This window comes from Kogia breviceps, chromosome 3, assembly GCF_026419965.1.
Source record: "Kogia breviceps isolate mKogBre1 chromosome 3, mKogBre1 haplotype 1, whole genome shotgun sequence".
Classification (NCBI taxonomy): Eukaryota; Metazoa; Chordata; class Mammalia; order Artiodactyla; family Physeteridae; genus Kogia; species Kogia breviceps.
In genome coordinates, this window is record NC_081312.1 from 93,979,766 (window position 1) to 94,006,686 (window position 26,921).

Sequence of the window (26,921 nt, forward strand, 5' to 3'; positions counted from 1 at the left end):
AGGTCTTTTGTCTCCCTGGGTAGGTTTATTCCTAGGTATTTTATTCTTTTTGTTGCAATGGTAAATGGGAGTGTTTCCATAATTTCTGTTTCAGATTTTTCATCGTTAGTGTATAGGAATGCAAGAGATTTCTGTGCATTAATTTTGTATCCTGCAGCTTTACCAAATTCATTGATTAGCTCTAATAGTTTTCTGGTGACATCTTTAGGATTCTCTATGTATAGTATCATGTCATCTGCAAATAGTGACAGTTTTACTTCTTCTTTTCCAATTTGTAGTCCTTTTATTTCTTTTTCTTCTCTGATTGTCGTGGCTAGGACTTCCAAAACTATGTTGAATAATAGTGGTGAGAGTGGACATCCTTGTCTTGTTCCTTATCTTAGAGGAAATGCTTTCAGTTTTTCACCACTGAGAATGATGTTTGCTGTGGGTTTGTCATATATGACCTTTATTATGTTGAGGTAGGTTCCCTCTATGCCCACTTTCTGGAGAATTTTTATCATAAATGGGTGTTGAATTTTGTCAAAAGCTTTTTCTGCATCTATTGAGATGATCATATATTTTAAAATATATTTTATATTTATAAAATATATAAAATGATATATATTATTGGGCTTCCCTGGTGGCGCAGTGGTTGAGAATCCGCCTGCCGATGCAGGGGACGTGGGTTCGTGCCCCGGTCTGGGAAGATCCCACATGCCACGGAGCCGCTGGGCCCGTGAGCCATGGCCGGTGAGCCTGCGCATCCGGAGCCTGTGCTCCACAACACGAGAGGCCACAACAGTGAGAGGCCCGCGTACCAAAAAATATATATATATATATATTATTATATATATAGACATAATATATATAATATATATATAATATATATTATTGCATTTCAGTTATTGTAATAAATATAAATATTTATTTATATTTTTTATATATTTTATTCTTCAGTTTGTTAATATGGTGTATCACATTGATTGATTTGCATATATTGAAGAATCCTTGCATCACTGGGATAAATCCCACTTGATCATGGTGTATAATCCTTTTAATGTGTGGTTGCATTCTGTTTGCTAGTATTTTGTTGAGGACTTTTGCATCTATATTCATCAGTGATATTGGTCTGTAATTTTCTTTTTTGTAGTATCTGTCTGGTTTTGGTATCAGGGTGATGGTGGCCTCACAGAATGAGTTTGGGAGTGTTCCTTCCTCTGCAATTTTTTGGAAGAGTTTGAGAAAGATGGGTGTTAGCTCTTCTCTAAATGTTTGATAGAATTCACCTGTGAAGCCATCTGGTCCTGGACTTTTGTTTGTTGGAAGATTTGTATTCACAGTTTCAATTTCATTACTTGTGATTGGTCTGTTCATATTTTCTATTTCTTCCTCGTTCAGTCTTGGAAGGTTATACCTTTCTAAGAATTTGTCCATTTCTTCCAGGTTGTCCATTTTATTGGCATAGAGTTGCTTGTAGTAGTCTTTTAGGATGCTTTGTATTTCTGCAGTGTCTGTTGTAACTTCTCCTTTTTCATTTCTAAGTTTATTGATTTGAGTCCTCTCCCTCTTTTTCTTGATGCGTCTGGCTAATGGTTTATCAATTTTGTTTATCTTCTCAAAGAACCAGCTTTTAGTTTTATTGATCTTTGCTATTGTTTTCTTTGTTTCTATTTCATTTATTTCTGCTCTGACCTTTATGATTTCTTTCCTTCTGCTAACTTTGGGTTTTGTTTGTTCTTCTTTCTCTAGTTCCTTTAGGAGTAAGGTTACATTGTTTATTTGAGATTTTTCTGTTTTCTTGAGGTAGGCTTGTATAGCTATAAACTTACCTCTTAGAACTGCTTTTGCTGCACCTCATAGGTTTTGGATCCTCGTGTTTTCATTGTCATTTGTTTCTAGGTATTTTTTTATTTCCTCTTTGATTTCTTCAGTGATCTCTCGGTTATTTAGTAACATATTGTTTAGCCTCCATGTGTTTGTATTTTTTACGTTTTTTTCCCCTGTAATTCATTTCTAATCTCATAGCATTATGGTCAGAATAGATGCTTGATATGATTTCAACTTTCTTAAATTTACTGAGGCTTGATTTGTGACCCAAGATGTGATCTATCCTGGAGAATGTTCTGTGCACACTTGAGAAAAAAGTGTAATCTGCTGTTTTTGGATGGAATGTCCTATAAATATCAGTTAAATCTATGTGGTCTATTGTGCCATTTAAAGCTTCTGTTTCCTTATTTATTTTCATTTTGGATGATCTGTCCATTGGTGTAAGTGAGGTGATAAATTACCTCACTATTATTGTGTTACTGTCAATTTCCTCTTTTATAGCAGTTAGCAGTTGCCTTATGTATTGAGGTGCTCCTGTGTTGGGTGCATATATATTTGTAATTGTTATATCTTCTCTTGGATTGTACTCTTGATTATTATGTAGTGTCCTTCCTTGTCTCTTGTAATATTCTTTATTTTAAAGTCTGTTTTATCTGATATGAGTATTGCTACTCCAGGTTTCTTTTGATTTCCATTTGCATGGAATAGCTTTTTCCATCCCCCTCACTTTCAGTCTGTATGTGTCCCTAGATCCAAGTGGGTCTCTTGTAGACAGCATATAGATGGGTCTTGTTTTTGTATCCCTTCAGCAAGCCTGTGTCTTTTGGTTGGAGCATTTAATCCATTTATGTTTAAGGTAATTATTGATATGTATGTTCCTATGACCATTTTCTTAATTGTTTTGGGTTTGTTTGTTTTTGTAGGTCCTTTTCTTCTCTTGTGTTTCCCACTTAGTGAATTTCCTTTAGCATTTGTTGTAGAGCTGGTTTGGAGGTGCTGAATTCTCTTAGCTTTTGTTTGTCTGTAAAGCTTTTGATTTCTCCATCAAATATGAATGAGATCCTTGCAGGGTAGAGTGATCTTGGTTGTAGGTTCTTCCTTTTCTTCACTTTAAATATATCATGGCTTGTAGAGTGTCTGCTGAGAAATCAGCTGTTAACCTTATGGGAGTTCCCTTGTATGTTATTTGTCATTTTTCCTTTGCTGCTTTCTATAATTTTTCTTTGTCTTTAATTTTTGCCAGTTTGATTACTATGTGTCTTGGCATGTTTCTCCTTGGGTTTATCTTGTATTGGACTCTCTGCACTTCCTGGACTTGGGTGACTATTTCCTTTCCCATGTTAGGGAAGTTGTGGGGTTTTCTTGTTTTTTTTTTTTTTGCGATATGTGGGCCTCTCACTATTGTGGCCTCTCCCACTGCCGAGCACAGGCTCCAGATGCACAGGCTCAGCGACCATGGCTCACAGGCCTAGCCGCTCCGTGGCATGTGAGATCTTCCCAGACCTGGGCACAAACCCGTGTCCCCTGCATCGGCAGGCGGATTCTCAATCAGTGCACCACCAGGGAAGCCCTGTTAGGGAAGTTTTTGACTATAATCTCTTCAAATATTTTCTCGGGTCCTTTCTCTCTCTCTTCTCTTTCTGGGACCCCTATAATGTGAATGTTGTTGCATTTAATGTTGTCCCAGTGATCTCTTAAGCTGTCTTCATTTCTTTTCATTCTTTTTTCTTTAGTGTGTTCCACAGTATTGGAACACCACCATTCTGTCCTCCAGGTCACTTATCCGTTCTTCTGCCTCAGTTATTCTGCTATTGATTCCTTCTAGTGTAGTTTGCATTTCAGTTATTGTATTGTTCATCTCTGTTTGTTTGTTCTTTAATTCTTCTAGGTCTTTGTTAAATATTTATTGCGTCTTCTTGATCTTTGCCTCCATTCTTTCTTTTTCCAAGGTCCTGGATCATCTTCACTATCATTATTCTGATTTCTTTTTCTGGAAGGTTGCCTATCCCCACTTCATTTAGTTGTTTTTCTGGGGCTTTATCTCGTTCCTTCATCTGGTACATAGCCCTCTGCCTTTTCATCTTGTCTACCTTTCTGTGAATGTGGTTTTTGTTCCACAGGCTGCAGGATTGTAGCTCTTCTTGCTTCTGCTGTCTGCCCTCTCCTTATCTGTTTTTTTCCTTTTTTCTTATTTTCTTAGCTGAGGTTGATTTATTTTAATGTAAATCATAGGGCTTCCCTGGTGGTACAGTGGTTAACAATCTGCCTGCCAGTGCTGGTCAGGGAAGATCCCACATGCTGAGGAGCAACTAAGCCCGTGCACCACAACTACTGAGCCTGCACTCCAGAGCCCTTGAGCCACAACTACTGAGCCTGCGTGCCACGGCTACTGAAGCCCACATGCCTAGATCCAGTGCTCTGCAACAAGAGGAGCCACCGCAATGTGAAGCCCGTGCACCACAACAAAGAGTAGCCCCTGTTCGCTGCAACTAGGGAAAGCCCATGCCCAGCAATGAAGACCCAACACAGCCAAAAATAAATAAATTAAATAAATAAAATTATTTTTAAAATAAAATAAAATAAAATAAATCATAGACAGCATGCCATTTTGCTTCTCTATACTTCAAAATACATTTGTTAAAAAAATGGACATGATGCTGTTATCACATCTAAAAAAACCAATAATTATTTGGTATTATTTTATATGTGGTTCATAACCAAATTTTCCCAGTTGGCTCTCAAATGTCTTGTTTAATTGGTTTATTAAATTGGGGTCCAAACAGCATCAATGCAAGTGATTTGGATGTCATGTCACAGAAGAGTCTTTTAATTTAGAACAGCTCTTCCTTCCACACTTTTTCCCCCTATGGTATTGATTTATTACAAGAACCATTTCAGTTGTCCTTGAGAATGTTGCATATTCTATATTTGTAAATTTGCTCCCTTGAGTGTCATTTAACTTCTCCCTTCATCCTCTATATTTCCCATAGTTTGAAGTTTGTGCTGTAGATTTGATGAGATTCCAGGTTATCTTTTTTTTGGAAGAAAACTTCATGGTGCTTTGTGCTTCATACTATACCATGTTGAAAGTCCTACAATGTCTGGTTGTCCCACACTTAATAATGCTAAGATTAACAATGATTTCAGGTACTGACACATTAAGCCCTCCTCTCATCTAATGGTTTTATACACTGATGATCATTGCCTAAACCAATTCTTTTGTTTGGGATTACAAAATTGTTATTTTCTAATCCTATCGTTCATGAAGAGCCACACATCTCCTCTTATAGTTCATGTAGCTGGGCAAATTTTTTCCCCTAACTCTGGCAGATAGCTGGAGCTTTGTTCTTTGCAGAGAGTAAAACAGGGGTTTTACTGGCTGGGATGATACCAGTTACAGTCAAGGGTGTGCATGGGTAACAGACTGAAAATTGTGTTTGAGTGAATGTTTGCATGTAGAATGCTGAGACCCTCAACATTTTCCCAACCACATGACTCCAAGAGATTGGAGACATTTTTCTGAGGAATCTGATCAGCCCAAGAGAAAACATTTAAATATACTGGTATTGGGGTTTCCCAGCAGCAAAGCCAGATCATCCTACAATGTACCTCACATTTAATAACCCCTTTATGTGCTCAGAGTGTCCAACTGTATTTTTAGCCTCTCACTCTTAAACATGAGCAGAAAACTAAAGATTACCTTCTTTCTGAAGAAAGCTTCTAAGAAATAACACACAAAAATGGAATTGGAAGAAAACGGTGGTTATACACAGAGGACAGTTTCAAAAACAAGCAAACAGAAACCCTATGATTAATATTTTCAGAGTGTTAAGAGAATATATGGCATTATTGAAACAGCAACAGAATACAATAAAAAATAAAGTGTCAGAGAGCAAAAAGAGCTCTTGGAAATTTTTAAATGTTAGCAGAAATAAATTCAATAAAAGGATTAGATAATGTTAAGGAAATCTTCCAGATAATGGGCAAAAAGACAAGAGGTGGAATATTTGAGAAAACAGGTAAGACAGGTAAACAGGTAAGACAACATCAATATATAAGGGATTCCAGAAAGAAAGAACAGAGAAAATGAAGGGGAGGAAATAACCAAATAATTTAAGAAAATATCCCAAAATTGAAGGACAGAGGTTACTAGGCTGAAGGGTCCCATTGTAAGATCAGCATAATGGATGAAAATAAACCCATTCTAAGTATACTTTGGAACATACTTATACTAAGAAGTATCCATTGTTTATCTAAAATTCAAATTTAAATGGGCATCCTGTATTTGATCTGGGAAACCTACATTGACCTTATCATTACCAATAGTGGCAATTCCTCATAATTTCTATTTCGAACAATCATCTTGGACCACCACTTTCCATCTATTGAACTTTTTCTAGTATTCCAAACCCAACAATCATTCAATTCTATAGGTATCTATAATGCATTTATCCTAACACATTTTCACTATCATTTACTGCCCCCCCAAACCCTCATGTTCTTCTTTACCTAGCTTAAATTTCATGGTTAATAAGTTATATTCACTCCTTCACACACATCCTAAATTCCCTTGTTCCTCTTTTGCTTTTGAATTTGCTTGGCTAAATCACAGCCCTGGTTCAATTCAATATTATACCTGTATAACTGAATGTGGCTGGGGAAACACACACATACATACACACACAAACAGAAAGTCCAATTTAAATTTAAGACCACAGACCTCATGATATGCCCCTGATGCAACTATATCATATTATATTTCCTTAGACCAATAGTTCTCAAAGTGTGGTCCTCTGGCCAGCAGTACCAGCTTTATCTGGGAACTTGTTAGAAATGGAAATTCTTGGTTGGGTTCCACCCCAGACCTGAATTAGAAAATCTGAGACTGGGGCCCAGTTCCCTGTGGTTCAATAAGCTTTCCAAGTGAGTCTGATATGCCTGGTCTCAAATTTTAGCTTGTAAAAGAATCACCTGTAAAGCTTGTTAAAAACCAGATTGCTGTACCCCACCCTTGGAGTTTCTGATTCAGGTCTGGGTGAGGACCAAAATTTTGCATATTTAACCAAGTAATGCTGTTGTTGAGCCAGGGACCACACTTTGAGAACCTGTCCCTATACCAATCATTCTTACTTTTGAAAGATTAACTTTTTTCTTTCTCTTCAAACTTCCTGCATCTGCTCCCTAAACTGACTCAGCTGATGACCCTGATTAGCACTTCACTGGCAGAATATAAAAGCAATCAGAATAGAACTTCCCACGCACACACCTATCACATCCACCTCCCTATTATGCATTTTTTTTTTTTTTTTTGACGGTACACGGGCCTCTCACCGCTGTGGCCTCTCCCGCTGCGGAGCACAGGCTCCGGACGCACAGGCGCAGCGGCCATGGCTCACGGGCCCAGCCGCTCCGCGGCATGTGGGATCCTCCCGGACCGGGGCACGAGCCCGTGTGCCCCGCATCAGCAGGCAGACTCTCAACCACTGCACCACCAGGGAAGCCCCCTATTATGCATTTATACTTACATACACTACCTTATCTCCAGTTACTGGAGGCAAACGCTCCATATTTCTATTTAATGCAAGCCTTTCCACTTGGGCACTAGATCCCATCACCTCTGGCCTACTTAAGGAAATAAATTTAGTTAATTCTCCAATCTCCTTCCAACATCATCAAAATATCCCCCTTTATTGGATCCACATTAACATTCAAAAATGCTGTTATTTCTTCCCTTGTCAATACCCCACCCCCATTCCAAACTTTTTTCTTTTTAAAAATTTTTTTAAATTTTTAAAAATTTTTTTATATTGGAGTATAGTTGATTAACAATGTTGTGACAGTTTCAGGTGTACAGCAAAGTGATTCAGTTATACAAGTACATGCGTCTATTCTTTTTCAAATTCTTTTCCCATTTACCAAACTATTTCTTGAGCTCATTTCTCATCTTCCTTTTTAATAAAACTCCATAAAGGAATTGTATTTGTTCTTTCCACATTTATCTCTTCCCATTCCAAACAGTGATACCTAAACTGAGATTTGAAGGGTCCATAGGGGATGGCTGGGTGTAGGAGGTGGGGCTGTGTTCAGAAAAGCTTCCTAGGAAGAGTGTAAGGGGGCAGGAATGAAGGAGAGGAAAATAATGGGAGATTAAGCTGGAAAGAAACAGGGACTAGAAAAACCACATTAAGGTATCTAGACTATTCTTAAACCAATTTGGTGCTATTAAAGGTTTTTTGTAAAGTGCTTGAATTGCATGATCAGATTTTCATCTTGGAAAGATCACTGGCTATGATATGGAAGGGGGATTGATAATGAAATTAATATTTAGAAGACCAATTAAAAGTCTGTTACAGTACAGATGAATTAAATTGAGTTAGTGGCAGTGGGAATGGCGGGTACCAGGATTCTTTGAGAGACATTTGGAAGAGTATGGAGAGGACTTGGCACTTGCATTTGTCTATTTTATTTCTCTGCACTGAAAGGGGCTGGAGTAGATTTTCTAGAAAAAATAATAATATGTGAGGCTTCAATATCAGTGTTCCAAACACATATAATAAATTTTTGGATGAAGTACTCTTCATTTGTAAAAAGTTACTTGGTTTTCCATAGCTAGCAGAGCCTGTTAACACGTAACTATTAATTAGAATCCAATTGATACCTTTCCCACTTATCTAAAGAAGTGACCCTATGATCTAAAGTGGAAAGTTGTTTTTAACATAATGACATGCCAAATCATAGACTTTCATTTACAGCTAAGGTTAAGAACTATTTACAGTAAATTTTCAAGTTGTGAACGTTCAAAGATGCAAACCTGTGTTCACACGTCCAATCACGTAAGTTAGTTCACATGTCTGGCCTACATTGTCACGTGCATGCATCCTCTACAGGTGGTTGTGCTTTTGTGTACTTACTTTGTGTAGCTTACTAATGAAGACCTGATGGAATTGTAGGCCCAGAGAAAGGACGAAGAGAGACAAGAGGAAGAAGTAGCTGAAGAACTAAAGAGATTCACTATGCAGGAAATGGCAGGCGGATTGTCTTTATTTGAGGAGGCACTATTAGTTTTTTTTTGGTGTTGTTTTAATTTATTTTTGGCTGTGTCAGGTCTCAGTTGCCACACGTGGGATCTTTTGTTGCGGCACACGGGCTTCTCTCTAGTTGTGGTGCATGGGCTCAATAGTTGTGGCGTGCCTGCATAGTTGCCCCACAACATGCGGGATCTTAGTTCCCTGACCAGGGATTGAACCCGCATCCCCTGCATTGGAAGGCGGATTCTCAACCACTGGACCTCCAGGGAAGTCCCAAGGCACTGTTAGTTTTTGAGGCATGGGACCAGAACATAGAATGGTACACGAAGTTTGCAGCAGCCGTTCAGAATGCAATCCAGTGCTACAGTGCTATCATCTATGACGAGAAAAAATGAGCCACTACCCAGACATCACTGGATCGTTTTTTCAAGAGGGTAGATAGAATTGAATCCAGCAAGGAACCAGAACCTGTGCTGTCAACGTCAGGCGTGAGTGAAATTGCAGCTTGCCCTCTGTCCCCTATTGCTGACGATCCTTCAGCTCTACCTTCACCCACCTCCTCTCCCTCCTCCAGTCAGTAACTCTTCTCGCCTGTTCCCTCGATGCCAGCCCCTGTATACCAGCTGTTGTGCTGTACTTTTCATGGTACTGCACTGTAAGATTAAAAATGTTTTCTTTATTTTTATTTTTATTTTTTGCGCGGTAGGTGGGCCTCTCACTGTTGTGGCCTCTCTCGTTGCAGAGCACAGGCTCCGGACGCGCAGGCGCAGCGGCCACGGCTCACGGGCCCAGCCGCTCCGCGGCATGTGGGATCTTCCCAGACCAGGGCACGAACCCGTATCCCCAGCATCGGCAGGCGGACTCTCAACCACTGCGCCACCAGGGAAGCCCTGTGTTTGTTTTTTATGTATTATTTGTGTGAAAAGTATTATAAACTTATTACCCTATATAGCCGATTGTGTTAGTTGGGTACCTAGGCTTTGTTGAACTTACGAACAAATTGGACCTATGAACACGGTCTCAGAATGGAACTCGTTCGTATGTAGGGGACTTACTGTTCCCATAACCTCCTAAGAGAGCTGTTAAGAATTAGTAACCTTACTGCAGTTTACAGAGCTCTCCAGAATTCTGCCGAGTCTGGCTATTGCTGCAAGTGCAAAGTGTCTATTCTAAGAGCTCATATGCAGGTAGTTGAAATTTCCAAAATTTTTAGGAAGGATACTTTGTTATCATTAGTGTTGCCTGGAATTGGACATTGTTTCCCATTGTCAATGCTTTTCAGTGATTCATTATTTTTACTTTTGCCTTTTTTTTTGGCCGTGCCACACAGCTTGTGGGATCTTAGTTCCTGGACCAGGGACTGAACCCTGGCTCCGGCAGTGAAAGCACTGAGTCCTAAACACTGGACCGCCAGGGGATTCCCACTTTTGCTTTATTTTTAATTTGTTGTCGGTCATTTGGTTAAGGGCCACAAAGAAATATTAAGTTGAGAACTTCTGATCTCAATTCTAGAGTCTTCATGGGATTATAGAAATGGGAATGAGCTTATAAAATTTAGTTCTACTCTTACTTTCTAGCAAAAAATGAATTTCAAGCTAATAAATTTGTACAGAACATAAATTTTAAGACAAAAAACATGACAAGTGGTTAAATATTTCTCCCTTTACTCCCACTATACATATTAGACTGTTTCCAAGGCTTACTATCTTAAGGAAAATATGAGTAATTTATTAGTTAACCATCTGTTAGTATGAATACCTATTAAGAGGAAAATAATTCAATAGATTTTTATGATTTGTATTTTGAATTTTAATAGAAGTATATGATAGAAAATGTAAAAGGTACAACAGTACACAGTGAAAAATAAGTCTCCCTCTCACTCCTGTGCTCAACCCATCTTATTCCCTCTCTTCTTAAAGAGAGCCTCTCTTTCCAGTTTTTTATGTATCTTTTCAGGTATCTGGGCCTTTGGGATGAAACAAGGTTCCTCTGAACAAGACTCCTCAACATATGGTCAAGACAAAACCACTACAGATACATATCTGGGCCATCCACATCTAAGTTAAAAAAAGAAATACCCTGTACAATGGCAGCAGGGATCTTAGTAATTTGTGAGAACATAAGCAAAGCTGCAAATGTCAGGGATGTTCATTACAACAGGTAGGACAGTTTCTTGGTTAAAAAAAAGTCTATAGATATACCAATTCAATAAATATTTATTAAGAGCTATTATGTATCAATATAAATTTCCAGTAAATGACTATTATGGAATCTAAGTTTTATGGATACTTTGTCAGATTTAAAATAACCACACAATTTCATAAGTCATTATTATCATTTTCACCTTATGTGAACATGATCTAGTAGCTTTTAGTTCATTTTCAATTATTTTTCACCATTCAAAATAAAACAAACTCAAATTTTATTTTAAAATAGAATTTATTGAATACCATAGTGAATTCAATACATTAAAAAAAAACTTTTTCTTGTCAGTATTGGCACATAATGAAGAGTTTTAAAGCACTGCCAAATTAGCACTTCAAAAAATTTTAAATCATGTTCCATAAAAAAATAAAGCCTAGTAGTGCTATAAAAGTACTAATTTACACTAACATATCAAACTGTTAAAAGAATTTCACACTCAAACCTCCATCTAAGAAGTAAAAATTCAATCATGTACTTTTAAAAAGGTTCTCATATGATCAAAAGACAACAGAAGGTATAAAACAAGCAAAACCCACCTAATTTACATTGACTTGTCTCATTGGGAAATCTCAAGGCTAACCAGATAAACTTTAGATACTGAAAAAAAATCCATGTTCCAAAGGAAAATAAGTTGTTTACTTTTTATGCCTAATCAAAGAAACAAATCATGACATTAAATATTCCACATTTTTTTCTTTTAGTTGTCCCTTAATTGGAAATAATGTAGGACTATTCTAAAAAATTTAGTTAAAAAAATTTTCGCCAATGAACATTTTCTTAGATACAAAAGGTGTCCTTATGGAAACATTAAACAAGAAAATTTACATATATGACTTTCACTGTAATATGGCCTGTATATTACTCTTATAAGTTATTTTGTTTACTCTGAAAATTCAGTAATCCAAATTGTGAGTACTACATAATTTATTTCAAATTCCAAAGGTTAAGTCATTTGATTCAGACCTCTTGAATTTATAGAGTATCTTTCTTCCAGGAAACATAAACTGATTTTTATTCAGTATTTTGATTTTATTTTCATTACCCTCCCCTACCTCCTTTAGAATTACCTCTGAGGTAAATAGAGCACTGAAAATAAATTTTTTAAACTGTAAAACGGGTTGTTTGGCATAACAACTTTTTTCCTTGTTAATGGGAAAATATAAAGCCTTTCAAACTAGTACAATCCAGTATTCTGAAAAGCAATTCCTGTTTGTGAAGTCTCATTAGCTGAGATCAAGTTGACATTTTAGAGACCAAACTTAAATAAATTAGTTTCTGCTTATATCTAAGGCAGAAATTTAAAAAACAAAGGAAAACTGGAAAGCTCATTTGTATTTACTCCAAATGTACCATTTCATCAAAATCTCTATGAACATGTAACTAAAATCAATGAATGCCAACAGCAGATGGGTTAAAATTTTCTTCCTTCAAAAGAGAAATAAATTACCGAGTCTACTAATAATGTATTGCTAATCTAAAAAAAAAATCTACAAGCTAGAAGGAAACATAACATAGTAAAATATCAAAGTCCTTTCCCACAAACCTCATATTTATCTTTGCCGAACTAAACTGAAGTAAATATCATTGACTTTACAATTTGAGGTATTTAATAATTTCTCTTTGATAAACTACAAGAATGTTCATAGGGAATTTCTCAGACTATTTTTTTTTGGAAGTAAGTAATCTCCTACAGTATTATTGTTTCAAAGACATGTTTAGGAAAAAAACAAACTTCTCTTCCCCTTAAAGTTATTCGTGGTGGGAGGGCAAGAGAGGAAGAAATGATTCAGTCTTCTAAAGCCAAATTTCCATCTCTGCTATCTTTTGCTTATATTTTGATTCCCCAAATAAAATATTTCTGTACTTTATTGTAATTTCTATAAATATTTTCAGTTCAGTTGCTAGAAGGACTAAATATAATATAAAGTTGATATTGAAGATGGAGAAACTTAAGAAATTTCACTTTTTATGTTATTTCTATTTAATCTGTAAGATTTAAATAGCAAACTAGAACAAGGTTTTACCTTCTTGATAACTAATGGTTGGATAAAGTAGAATTTGCATCAAAGAATTAAGATTCCAGATTTCTAGATGTAAAATTTTCTCTTAACATTCTTCATAAAATGTGGTTGAGGCTTTTGAATATTCTAAAGCTGGGATAAGAGTGCAGATAATTTTAGTTAACAAAGCTGTATTTTGGCAAACATTTTATTGATATTATAAATGAAAATATAGTTGGAGCTTTAACATGGCACTTAATCTGTTCTCTCTATCAGAGTCTGCCAAATAAATTAAATTCTTTGGAAAAAATTCAAACTTTATATTATAGTGGCAAAATTAACATGAACTCTTACTTGTCAGATACTTATTTGTCATTTGCCATAAACCAAATGACCCATAAGTGTATTAAGTAGAAAGAAGGGCTGACTGTCAAGGGAGCTTCTACATCTATAAATTACTCAGCAACTTAACAATTAATCAAAAGCTTCTAATTCCCTCAAATACTAAATTTAGTTCAAACATCAAAGGTGTGATCCATTTTTAAAGGCATTAGCTTTATCTTTTAATCAGTTAAAGTGGCCTTAGGATGAAAAATCATGGATTTGTTCACATATCTTGTACATTATTCACAGAGAAATACAAAATCCTGCTGTCTTTGCAATCACTTTTCATTTGGGAATTTCTTAGAGAAAATAAAAGAAAATGGAAAGATAATGTGACCTATGACTCCCAGGATGATGTTCAAGTCCACATCTGAGATTTAGCAAAGAATGAGAAAAATTTTTTCAAGTTGGAAGATACCAAAGTGATTAGTTGGTCTAACATACTCATTTTGCAGATGAGAAAGCTGAGATACAGTTTTATTGAGCTAATAAAATTTACTCAAACTCTTGTAATTAAATTGAGACTAACACCCAGTCTCCTGTCTTCTGTCTCTAATTCTTTTCTCTGAAGCACACTTTGTATATTAGTAAACCAATCTCCATCCAAATTTTAAAAAGTTAACAGTGGTTTCCTACAGAGAAAGGAGTAAGGATCAGGGGGGAAAAAAGGTAGGGGAGGGGATTATTAGGGATGTTAACACTCAAACAATGAGTCATATGTATTAATACATAATTTAATAAGGAAAATAATTTTTACAAAATATTAAGTCTTAACATTAGCAGAACCAAGCTTCAGAGATCAGAAATACCATAGTGGAATTAAATGTTAGTTTAGAAATTTAAGCTACATCTTCAAGGAAACAGCATAACTGAAAACTGTGGATTTCAGTTTTTGTTTCCTTTTAATGACTAGTTCTATATATTATGTTTCTCTATATCTGGAAAAATATTCTAATATAATATATATGTAGTCTGAAGTAATTTAGGTTCTCAAGTTTTAAAAAGGATTGGGATTTTTTTAAACTTATGCTACAAAAATACACATTTATATATATTCCCAAATTATACATTTCTAACCTCTGCAGTGAAAAAAGTTCGAAAATTCCATTGCTGAACTGCCTTCTTACATGGTCTTAAACAGTTATTTCTATACAGCATAAAATTTGCATAATTCTTTACAGTAAAATCTGCTCAGAAACTCACTTTGACAAATACTTTTAGCTATCATTAGAGTTGAAAGAAAGAGATTTCAGTAAGAAAAGTACAGGGGTGGGTGAAGATTTTTTTTTAGAAAAATATACTGTATATATTACATCTTGAAAATTACACAGACCATATGCTTTTATTTAATGTGAAGGCACAACTTTAACATAGTTAAAAGCAAATGTATTTTAATTACTTATCATGTAGTTGTCAGTACCAGCTCTTAAAAATACATATTTGCAAGCACATCACTGAAGTTTCTTTCAGATTGTCAATTCAAAAGCCAATTTAAAACGGCCAACTCTATTTGTAGAAAATCAATTGACACATTATTGCAAGTCCACATAATATTATTATTGGACAATCTGTTCACCAGCAGTCACAGGGTTTTCTTCATTTGTTGCATAGTCCAGATGGTCCATCATCTAGGCATAAATAAAAGATGTTAGGAAATGCAAATTTTCAACTTGCCCCCAGTATTCACTAATTTGGCAAAAGAAGTCCCAGTTTTTTTTTTGTTTGTTTTTTTTTTTTTTTTTTGCGGTACGCGGGCCTCTCACTGCTGTGGCCTCTCCCGTTGCGGAGCACAGGCTCTGGACGCGCAGGCTCAGCAGCCATGGCTCACGGGCCCAGCCGCTCCGCGGCATGTGGGATCTTCCTGGACTGGGGCACAAACCCGTGTCCCCTGCATCGGCAGGTGGATTCTCAACCACTGCGCCACCAAGGAAGCCCAGAAGTCCCAGTTTTTAAGACACACAGAGTGCTTCATGGAACCAAGCACTCCTTTTGGAGCAATGTACTGTTTCAACATCCACACTCCTAAGGAAGGACATGCTCAGGGTGACAATGACTCTTTCAGGAAGCTTCATCATTAGACTAGGGCCAATCTGATAAGTGCTTTCTCTGGATCTTCCACTATTTCCATCTCCCAGTATGAATACTGCCCTGCATGGCAGTGGGAAGATCCATCACAAGATATTCCTGATGCTTATTCGAGGACACTATTCCAAACAGTGTCCACTCCTACAGGTGGAAAAACTAAAAATGGCACCACAAATCACTGTGAGAATACCAGCTGGTTCAGGGACAGTATAACCTGGTTGACACCTTGAATTGACCTTAGGATCATTTAAAAATGATACATGAAATATTAAAAAAAAGACTGTATGACAAAAATTTCTACTAAGGGCAAAGAAATTAAAGATACTTAAAAGTCAAATGATATCTGAAAAAAAAACACGAATATACTTGCCATAGACTATTTTAGGGGAATTACCAGTTAAACTTCTCTCAAATGATCACTTCAGTTCCTCCCATATTTTCTCATAAAAATCTTTGCATGTTTGGGAATGAAGGAAGAAACACTTAAATGTTTTCAGTGTTTTTACCCTGTTCTTCAGATAAAACTAATTAAAAATAGGAAAAAAGGGACTTCCCTGGTGATGCAGTGGTTAAGAATCCCCCTGCCAATGCAGGGGACACGGGTATACGAGAGGGAAAGAAGAAGCACGTAAGATACATTTAGCCGCCCTCTTTTTCAAGCAATTTATAGACACTCCGGTGTAAGAGGCTGGAGCTGTGGGGACAGAGAAACGCAGAATGGATGTTGGGGAAAAACCCTCTTTCTTCCCCAAGACCTGCTGACTCTGGTAACTGTAACCTAATGAAATAATAGCCTACATAACTCTAAGTTATAATGTGCCTCTTCTTTCCTCATCCTCTGGTACCTCATTGGCACTGTAATCTGATCTCTAAATACAGAAATATATTAGTTAAAAGAAAAACACTTGCAAAATCAACTTATTGAGAAGTGACATCTCTACTCTGTATTTACTTTTCTTTAGTGACTTTTCAAAAAAAAAAAAAAAAACACAGAAAAATAAAGACCAAACTTGAAATAGGATTTTAAAAACAATAAAAATTAACATCGATAATAAAATTAACCAGAAAATTCATGTAAATTTTTTTCTTAATATTTGTAAATAGGCAAGCTCAATTTAGAAAAGATGTTCTATGAAACTGGGTCGACTAACCTGGCATTTACTGATAGCTCTGAACCAATCTCCAGAAACAGTCTAATAAAATGCTAATTAAAGTGCAGTAACTGGAAAGTTGTTGATACTACAGCAGAGTTGTTCTAAGTATCTCGGTATTCTGACTTGTCAGTTACAGCTTGTGACTTCTAAAAATAATTAGAAGCACTAGTGACATTTAACAGAGACAAACCCACTGTTTACTGGATATTAACAAACTGAAAATTTACTTCCCACCCAGAGTAAAACAGCCCATTGGAGGTTGCTGTATAAACCTAACTCCACTGATTTAGGATTAGAAACAAAAAAACTCTCCCCAAAGGATGATTTCTATTAATTGTTCTATATGTCAAAGTAATTATGCCACTGCTTAATTTTTCTCCTTAGAGAAAAAACACCTTAACGTTCTCTACACTCATTATAAAATAAGGGAAACTGAATATTGTAGCTCTTAAAGCACTCCAGAAAAATAGTTCATAAAAAATATAGTGTAAGTAGCTTTGAACTATAGAAAAGAATATACAATTAAGATTTCCAAACTAGTATCATTTAATGAAATCCTACAGAAAACTTTACTTTTTTGATTAGAGAAATTCATGGAAGGGCTGAATGACTCCAAGTAAAATACTAAAGTATTTCTATGAAGTCTCTAAGTTTCAGCGAAAAACAAGGTATAACTTGCCCTTTGAAAACAGTATAAAAAGGCTATCTGGGCTACCCGTGACTTTTAAAAATCTCCAGTGGAAAAGTCCTGCTTTCTACTACTCTTATACTTAATGCTAATATCAGGCATTAGAATGAATCAAATGATAACAGCATAAACAAATGTGCTGTTAGATTCTGATTTTAATTTATATTACTTGCTTTACATTTGATTTTTTTTTCAAAACAGTAGCAAAAACTTTCGGCACTTGCAAAAAATGGTTATATAAAGACTGTAGAGATACGTCTAGTTTAATGTTTCAAAAGTGCCACACTTTTACAATACCTTATTAACATTTTTGGTAATTTTATGAAGGCTGCTAAAACACAACCCAGAAGCTTACACACACACACACAAAAGTGATTAAAGGTCAGTGCCTTAAGGACTGAACATTATAATTGCTTTGCATGAAGAAGTTCAATAACATAGACTGAGAATTTACAGTGTATAAAACACTGTTATCAGCACTGTGGGTTCCTAACACCTAGGAGCTAATAACTTAAGTGAGGGAAGCATACACAAATATCTACACTACAAGGCAGGTGTCAATAAGTATTTAAAGTCAAAGTCTAAAAAAAATATGGGGAAAGGTAAACCTGATTTCAATTGGAGAACTCTTGGATATCTGCTTGGAGAAGGCAGATTTTGAGTTGGGAGTTATATAAGGGATATTCTGGAAACAGATAATGAAGGTAGGGGGAGAAGAGGGAAAGGATTCTTATACTGTTAGCCAAAGAGATGAACCAGTAACGGCCTGAGGGTTGTCTTCAGGACTGATTCTCAGGCTTCTCCTACACTAAGTCCATACCTAGTCTCCCTTTATCTTCCCAGGCTTGTTGAGGTTCCCTGTTCTACTTCCAAAGCTTCTGATAGCCTTATCTGATTTCAACATCCACTTGCCTCACTAAGCTTTGGGCTAACCTACCTCTATAGATTAGATTCTCCTACCTCCCTGTAAACCCAACCTCATTTTATGAACGAGAAGTCTTCAGAGATTAAATAATTTGCCAGAACTGATGCCAAAACTATAATATACTGTCTTCCACAAATGACAACATTTGAACTAAATTAAGTTGGACTTTAAAGGTTGGACTAAAGGAATGAGAGATTTTCTTTTTCACATTAACAGAAGGCATTACATTCTATAACTTTTAAAAAGGCTAGTTTTATGGAAAAATAGACTCTCTCCTGGCAGCAGTTTATAATATTCTGCAACTAGGTTGCTTAAAATTTCAGGAAATGTCCATGCTTAATATTTTCTGTGGGAAAATGACCATGTTTAACAAAATCTTTTCTCTGAGGCTTGTGATGGCCTTTTACAAATAAGTTAAAAGGAAGCAGATTTAACAAATACCCAAAGTTTTAATATCTAAACCAGGAAAGTAGAAATCAGTTAATGAATTGAAAAATAACCACCAAACCAACAAATAAACCAAAACAAAAAAACTCAATTCCTACAAATAATAATAGCAAATACATTTACAGTGCTAACAACGTGCCAGGTACTGTACTAAGCAATTTGCATCTATTACAACAACATTCTGAAGTAGGTTGATTATTATCCCATCTTACATTGGAGGAAACTGAGGCACCGAGAAGCTAAGTAACTTGCCTAAGGTCACATGGCTAATAATTAACAAAATCAGAATTCAAACTTAGGCCATCTGGCACCAGACTCCATGCTTTTTATTACTATGTGGTATTTTATATTCTGAATGTCTTATGTAATAAAATTATGATACCACACTACAAAAGTGAGAAGTGTATTACCAAAATTGTCCTATTTTTTGACACTTTAAAATGGATTTTCCTACAATCAACTGTCTTATTTAGTGTGTATGTCTTATAGTGAAGGCCTTGGAGTCCATCCTTCTGTAACTATGTACTATGGCTTTGTGTCCAGCTGCAATGATCTTTAACTTTATATGCAGCTGTTGTGAATCAGAATCATCATTTCTTTCAAGGTCACAATTTTTAAGAATGAAACTTGAATGGTCCAGGGCAGAGCACTTATTCATAGGGAATATAAATGCATCCCTTGGTTGAAGTCCATTCTTACCTACCATCCCCATTCTCCTCAATAAAAAGCATGGAGAGAGAAAGGAGGACAGACCCTTAAAGCTGCATTAAAGGGGAAGGAAATATTTACAAGTAAAAATAAAATGCTGGCGATGAAAATAACAACAAACATACTTAATTCTGTAAGATAGTACCACGTGCTCTCATTAACTGTCCCAAATTTAAACTCTAACCCTAAACAAAGTTTCCCCATGTTGCTCATCCTCTTTGTCCTGATTTGCCTCATAATCAGTTAATAAGATAAGTGCCCCTAAAAGGAGAAACCTCTTGGTCACAGTTCTGTCCTGAGCCTTTTCTTCTCCCTCTACATTCTTACTCATGGAGTATGCTAGTGACACTCCCAAATTTCTGTCTCTAGCTAGGTCTGTCTCCTGCATATCAGGAGATGTTTATTCAACTGTTTACTTCTCTTTTCCTGGTAGTCCCATAGGTATTCTGAAATGTCCCACATTGAATTCATCATCTTATCTCTCAAATCTGTTGCCCTTCTTAATCTCAATGAGTGGTGTCACCATCCACCCACTCAGCCCCCCAAACCAAAAATCCTGGACTCCATTTCCTCTCCCTACACTGAATCTATCACCAGATCACATTAATTATGCCTCTAAATTTCTCTTGACCTTGTTCACCTCTCTCAATCTCACTACCTTTCTAATTCTGGCTACTACTGCTTCTAATTGTAATATAGCTGCCTCAAGTTCTGCTCCCTCCTCCAATCCATTTTCTAGATTTCTTAAAACTCTTAAAGTGGTCTCCAGGATTCTTAGGATAGAGTCCAAGCTCTTGAACGTGGCTTACAAGACCCTACAGACTCTTTCCCTTGCTTCCTTCTCCAGTTTTCATCTCCTACTGCTCCCCTATTCTTACTAAATAGGATAGCCATCCTAAACTTAATTTCGTTCCCAAATCTGTCAATGCTCTTCCCTCCAAGCCTTTGAAGTTATGGTTCTCTCAATATGGAACACATGGCTCAGTCTTAAAAGTCTCAATATAAACTTAACATTCTTTTTTTTTCTTTTTGGCTGCATCGGGTCTTTGTTGCTGTGCACGGGCTTTCTCTAGTTGTGGCCAGCGGGGGCTACTCTTTGTTGCGGTGCGCTGGCTTCTCATTGTGGTGGCTTCTCTTGTTGCAGAACACGGGCTCTAGGCGTGCGGGATTCAGTAGTTGCAGCATGCGGACTCAGTAGTTGTGGCTCGCGGGCTCTAGAGCGCAGGCTCAGTAGTCGTGGAGCACAGGCTTAGCTGCTCCATGGCATGTGGCATCTTCCTGGACCCGGGCTCGAACCCTTGTCCCCTGCATTGGCAGGCAGATTCTTAACCACTGCGCCACCAGGGAAGTCCCATAAACTTAACATTCTTTAAGAAGCTTGCCTTACCCAAATCACCTTTGACTGTCTCAAAACCATAAGCACTGGGTGTCCCACTTCTAGTTTTCATGGCACCTGCCATAACTAACATTCATCACACTTTATTGTTAGTGACTCTATTTGTATCCTCCACTAGACTCTACTTTTTTTTTTCTTGTGGTACGCGGGCACAGGCTCCGGATGCACAGGCTCAGTGGCCATGGCTCACGGGCCCAGCCGCTCCGTGGCATGTGGGATCTTCCCAGACCGGGACACGAACCTGTGTCCCCTGCATCGACAGGCGGACTCAACCACTGTGCCACCAGGGAAGCCCTAGACTCTACTTTCAAGAGGCTGTGAAAGTAGGCCTGCTTCTAACTTGTTCATCTTTTATCAACAGCACCTACAACAGTACCTGGCTCAATAGAACTACTCAATAAACATTTGCTAAGTGAAGAAATAGAAAACTATTTTTAAAAAATGATGACAAAGAGCACTTCTTGGGATGTTGCTTTCAAAAACTAGTATTAGGGACTTCCCTGGTGGCACAGTGGTTAAGACTCTGTGCTCCCAACGCAGGGGGCCCAGGTTCTATCCCTGGTCAGGGAACTAGATCCCACATGCATGCCACAAGTAAAAGTTTGCATGCCACAACTAAGGAGCCCACCTACTGCAACTAAGGAACCTGCCTGCCACAACTAAGACCTGGCACAACCAACCAAATAAATAAATAAATATTAAAACCAAAACAAAACAAAAGAAGTATTAGAGCGTGTGTTGTAGGACATACTTTTACTTTTCAAAATCTATAAAACATTCCATGTGGGTGTCCTCTTCGTGGAAGTTACAAGCTGTCTTACTAGTTTAGTCAAGGACCTTGTGGCCATAAACTAATTCTATGTGTATAAATACAAGTTGAGACAATGGCATTGTGAGGTAGGAAAGGCAGGTATTTACCCTAATCTTAGAGAAATTATAAGACTTACCCCAAAGAATTCTAAGCAGGTGCTTTTTTCAATTATAGTAGTCTAACTTAATGTGCTAATCACCTCTTGTTAAATAAAGATGACACTACAACCAACCACAAGGTGGATATGAACTTTGAACTGTTTACCTACTAACAGAATTGCAGCCATCTACCCAAAGTATCTCTATTTTTGTTCATGTGATCACTGACATGCATGCATGAGGGTGGATGACAGAGGGTAGTTTGTTGTAATAGGGCAAAGAAGAGCTAACTGCCTCATGAAGGGATCAATGCCATGACCATGACCTCAACAGGCAAGGGTTTCCCAACCCTCTTTAATTTCGAAGCAAACAAACAAACTTTACAGGAATACCAAGAACATTTAGGAAAAGAAGAAAGGGGTTTAACTTCAATGAAGAAATAACTCAAACATGATAGATTCTGGTATCTGATATTCTCTGTTCTAGGAATTTTACAGAAAGGTTAATCTTGATCCATTTAAATCTGAAATGAGTGCCCTCTTTCATTTTGTTAGGCCCATTTAGATGCTGGAGAGAGTACTTTTTATCTGCAAAATCTCAGGACTCTTACTATAAATAGCTAATGTCAGTATCAAAGTTTAGTACTTAAACAAGGGTTTTATCTTTCATGAAGGCGACTTTTGTGTGGATTTTGAAAACTCATGTTGAAATGCCGTTTTGATGCCCTCCCACGCTTCTTGGTAGTTTTATCTTCAGTCACCAGAATTTTGGCATCAGATTGCAGTGGGGATGAGAACTGATGATGCAGCAGGTGAATAGTAAGGGGGTAGTACTGTAAAAAACTTAGGACATCCTGACAAATTCAAGGCAACTTTTTCGCATGTAAAAGCTTTGATATATACAAGCAGTTCCCATCCAAAGTTAGGCAATGTCATAAGATAACTTGGTAACCAAGATATAAGCACATACCTGATAGCCGCTACCTTTCCAGAACTTTTTCATTTCCTTACGTCTCCAAGCAACAACTGAGGCAGTAATAAGTGTGCAAGGTACTAAATAGAGGAGAGCAGGTTGCCCCTTTTTCATCAGCACCAGAACAACAAATGTAAGTATCATACCGACAGCATAGGCTGCAAGAAGAATATTAAGTATCAGCAATTTCTATATGCTATCAAAGGTGGATTTTAACTCTGTCACTAAAGTACTGGTTTTCGAATATTTCTAAGGACGTTTTTGCCCTATGAATTCTTTTCATAATTTCATTATTTTCCTAGACAGTAGTTAGGAGAGATATTCTACAGAGCTTTTGAAAAATTTGGAAACTGGTTAGTATTTTCATTATAATTATACCCTAATCATTAATCATTGAAAAGATAATAATTCAAGGAAGCCTCAATTATCTGCCACTATTAAGGATGCTGAGTTGTTCCACATTTTAGGTAACTAAAATCTGTGCCTGTAGGTACTAAAGGTTGCTTTGAAAAATCTTCCTAATATTGATTATATACTTCCTGGTCTTCTTCAACAAGCACATACCAAACGTCATTTGATCTTTTATTAATGATTCAGGGTCTCATTATGAACACATGATCTCAGAATATAGGAACTAGAAGGGCCTTTATGGACAATGCAGTCCACCTTCTTGCTTTATAGATGAGACAATGGAGGACCAGTGAAGTTAAGTGAGTTGCCAAAAGTTACACAGCAGAGTTGACAGTCCTATTATCTGTCTTTTCATTGAGTGCTTTTATTCCATCACACTGATTGGTGCTGGACCCTAATACGTTAATGCCTTTGGGGAGTACTATACTTAATGGCCTCAGACTGCTTTTCTTATTTCTTTATAATTTCCCTGTTTTCATCCTTTCACTTACTTAGCTGTTCTTTCTTACTGTCAGGGTAACTATTTCTAGCAACACCCTTTTCTACCACTAATGTACACTTTTAATTTACTAGATTTAATTCCACTGTGGAATTGAAAACCTTGCTAGAACAGTATCTAAATGGCTCTGGTGCAAGCCATTTACCTAAGAATAAAGAACTTTGGTGTACAGGCTTTGAGATATCTATTTGATATGTTCAGAAGCAGAAAAGTATTTTTTGGCTTACAGCCTGTTCCTGTTTTCAAAAATAGAAATAAGAGGATGAGTGACAGCTACCGCTGCTGTCCCAGGTGAAATGTTATTGTGTCATAAATTTATTTATATTAATATGTAATTATTGTACTGTATTTTTAAGGATTTATTATTTATTTATTTAATTTATTTTTTGCTGCATCGGATCTCAGTTGCGGCACGTGGGATCTTCGTTGAGGCACACAGGATCTTTCGTTGCAGCGCATGGGCTTCTCTCTAGCTGTGGCGTACGGGTTCTCTCTCTCTAGTTGTGGCATACATGCTCTAGGGTGCATGGGCTCTATAGTTGTGGTGTGTGGGCTCTGTAGTTTGCTGTAAGTAGGCTCTCTAGCTGAGGTGAGTGAGCTCAGTAGTTGTGGCACACGGGCTTAGTTGCCCCACAGCATGTGGGATCTTAGTTCCCTGACCAGGGATTGAACCCATGTCCCCTGCATTGGAAGGTGGATTCTTTAACAGTATAGGGACCACTAGAGAAGTCCCTATACTGTATTTTTTTAAAATCTAGTATTATAGAATTTATTGACTACTTACGTGCCATGTGCTTTAATAAGCATTTTATGTGTAGAACCTAAAGTTTTTCTTTCACATATAATTTCCTCTTTAAACCTCAAAAACCTTGTGATATAGGTAGTAAAGTATAATTATCTTTTTGATGGAAAAAATATGTCTGATTCATTCATGGTGAAGAATTAAAATCCAAGACTCCTTATTTTTAGACCTTTTCCTACAGACAGTACAATTCAATATAATAAAAAGAAAAAACAAAAACTTACCAACTGTGGAGGAAACATAGTATATAGAAGAACCAGCCTGAACATCAAATCTTCTACAGTATGCAATCAACAGGCCTATAAAAACACTCTACATTATTTTCTTAAAACAACAACAGCAACACAAATTCAACTGTTAACTATGGCAACAGAACATTTTGTATTGTATTTAACCTTCATTTTTGCATCATTAGAACATTAAACTACCTCAAATTCTGGACAAAATTTTACATGCTGATTTTTTTAAACTTAATACCATATATTAAACATTTTCCTAAGCTATTAAACAGTCTTTAAAGATGATTTTTATTAGCTGCTTAATATTCCATGTCATGGAGAAATTTTTCTAATATTTCTGTGGTATCAGTTGTAATGTCTCCTCTTTCACTTATAACTTTATTGATTTGGACACTCTCTTTTTTTCTTGGTTAGTCTGGCTAAAGTTTTGTCAATGTTGTTTATCTTTTTAAAGATTCAACTCTTAGTTTTGTTAATCTTTCCTATTATTTTCCTGTTCTCTATTTATTTTTGCTCTAATCTTTATTATTTTCTTCATTCTGCTAACTTTGGGCTTAGTTTGTTCTTCTTTTTCTAGTTCTTGTAGGTGTAAAGAAAGGTTGTTTATTTGAGATCTTTCTATTTTCTTGATGTATATGCTTATCAGTATAAACTTCTTAGAACTGCTTTTGCTGCATCCCATAAGTTTTGAAATGTTGTGCTTCTCTTTTCATTTGTCTCACAACACATTTTTACTTCTCTTTTAATATTTTCTTTGATCCACTGGTTGTTCAGGAGTGTGTTAATATCCATGTGTTTATGAATTTTCCAGTTATCCTCCTGTTACTGATTACTAGTTTCATACCACTGTGGTCAGAAAATATACTTGGTATGATTTCAATCTTAAATTTGCTAAGATTTGTTCTGTGGCCTAACATATGATCTATCCTAGAAAACGTTCCCTGTGTGCTTCGGAAATATGTGCATTCTGCTGTTGTTGGATGGAATATTCTGTACATGTCTCTAGTCTATTTGGTCTTTAGTGTTGACAAAAATTTTTAAATGTATCATTAAAAAATGTATTGAGGGGGCCCTGGTGGCGCAGTGGATGAGAGTCCGCCTGCCGATGCAGGGGACGCAGGTTCGTGCCCCGGTCTCGGAAGATCCCACATGCCGTGAAGCCGCTGGGCCCGTGAGCCATGGCCGCTGAGCCTGTGCTCCGCAACGGGAGAGACCACAACAGTGAGAGGCCCGCGTACCACAAAAAAAAAAAAAAAAAAAAAAAAAAAAAAAAATGTATTGAAAGAGCATCAAGGAAGACAATTTCAAATTGTGATCAAAGAAATCTCTTTTCCAAGGAGAATAAAATAATTTAGAATTTTAATACAGAGAGTTCAAATGGCAATGAAATATAAATTCTAATTTGTAAGCATGCAAGTATACAGGAAAAAAACCATTTTATTACCTATTTAAGAAATGTGTTGAACCTCTCCAAAGAAGAAATTTCAGACTGTATTTATTTGCTAAACACTATTATGAAACAGTAAGAATGACATTCAACTGCTTAAAAAAATCAGAAAATAATTTTACTATTATTAGTTGTTTCAGTTAATTAGTTTTGGTCCTTACATAATTAATCAAATACGTTTCTTGGTAGGTCCTTGTTATTTTTTACTATATTTGCTGTTTAATCAACATTTCCATACATTAAAAACAGTGACACCCATCCCCCCAAATTAGAATTTAGCTTTTAGAATTAAGTCACATATTATCAAAAACTCTGCTTTTGGGGGAAATATTTGTTAGTGACCTTCAACATTTACTTCAAGAATGCAGTATTTACATATGATCACACTATTTTCATCAATTCTATGCTATGTGCTTTTTATAGCACATGGTGTGGGACTGGTAAAGTTGGGGGTTACATTTAAAGATATTCAAGAAACCTTAAGTTTACTCAACAGAATGCTTTCCCTACTTTATCAATTATGTGAATGGAGACTCACTGAGCTAAGAGATCTGCTACACTGGTCTTTGCCATCCAGCTCACACAGCAACACATTTTGCTTATCTCTCTATCCAGCTTTACTATGTCAATGAAAGGGCTTTTTCAGAAGAGCCAGTATTCTTTACCCAGCCACAGGCAGTTAGTACATAAGGAGACTATATAAGAAAAGTGAGGAAGGAAAAACTCTCAGCTGATTGAGAAACATTATTAATTATTTCTACACTATATTATTCCTGGGCTGGGATTAACTTTATTCTACAGGTAGCCCAGTGA

At 36.6% G+C, this 26,921-nt stretch overlaps 1 protein-coding gene across 6 annotated transcripts in view; it reads right to left on the minus strand.

Annotated features, from left to right (window-relative positions):
* Nucleotides 1–14,749: 14,749 nt before the first annotated feature.
* SPPL2A (signal peptide peptidase like 2A) overlaps nucleotides 14,750–26,921 on the minus strand; it is a 49,424-nt gene continuing 37,252 nt past the window's right edge. For all 6 annotated transcript variants that reach the window (XM_059057902.2, XM_067029242.1, XM_067029240.1 and 3 more), the window contains 3 exons: nucleotides 24,647–24,721; nucleotides 22,708–22,868; nucleotides 14,750–15,054 (listed from right to left, as the gene is read on the minus strand). In XM_059057902.2, the coding sequence (XP_058913885.1) occupies nucleotides 14,983–15,054; nucleotides 22,708–22,868; nucleotides 24,647–24,721 (308 nt within the window). In that variant the 3' untranslated portion in view covers nucleotides 14,750–14,982. The remainder of the gene's footprint in view (nucleotides 15,055–22,707; nucleotides 22,869–24,646; nucleotides 24,722–26,921) is intronic.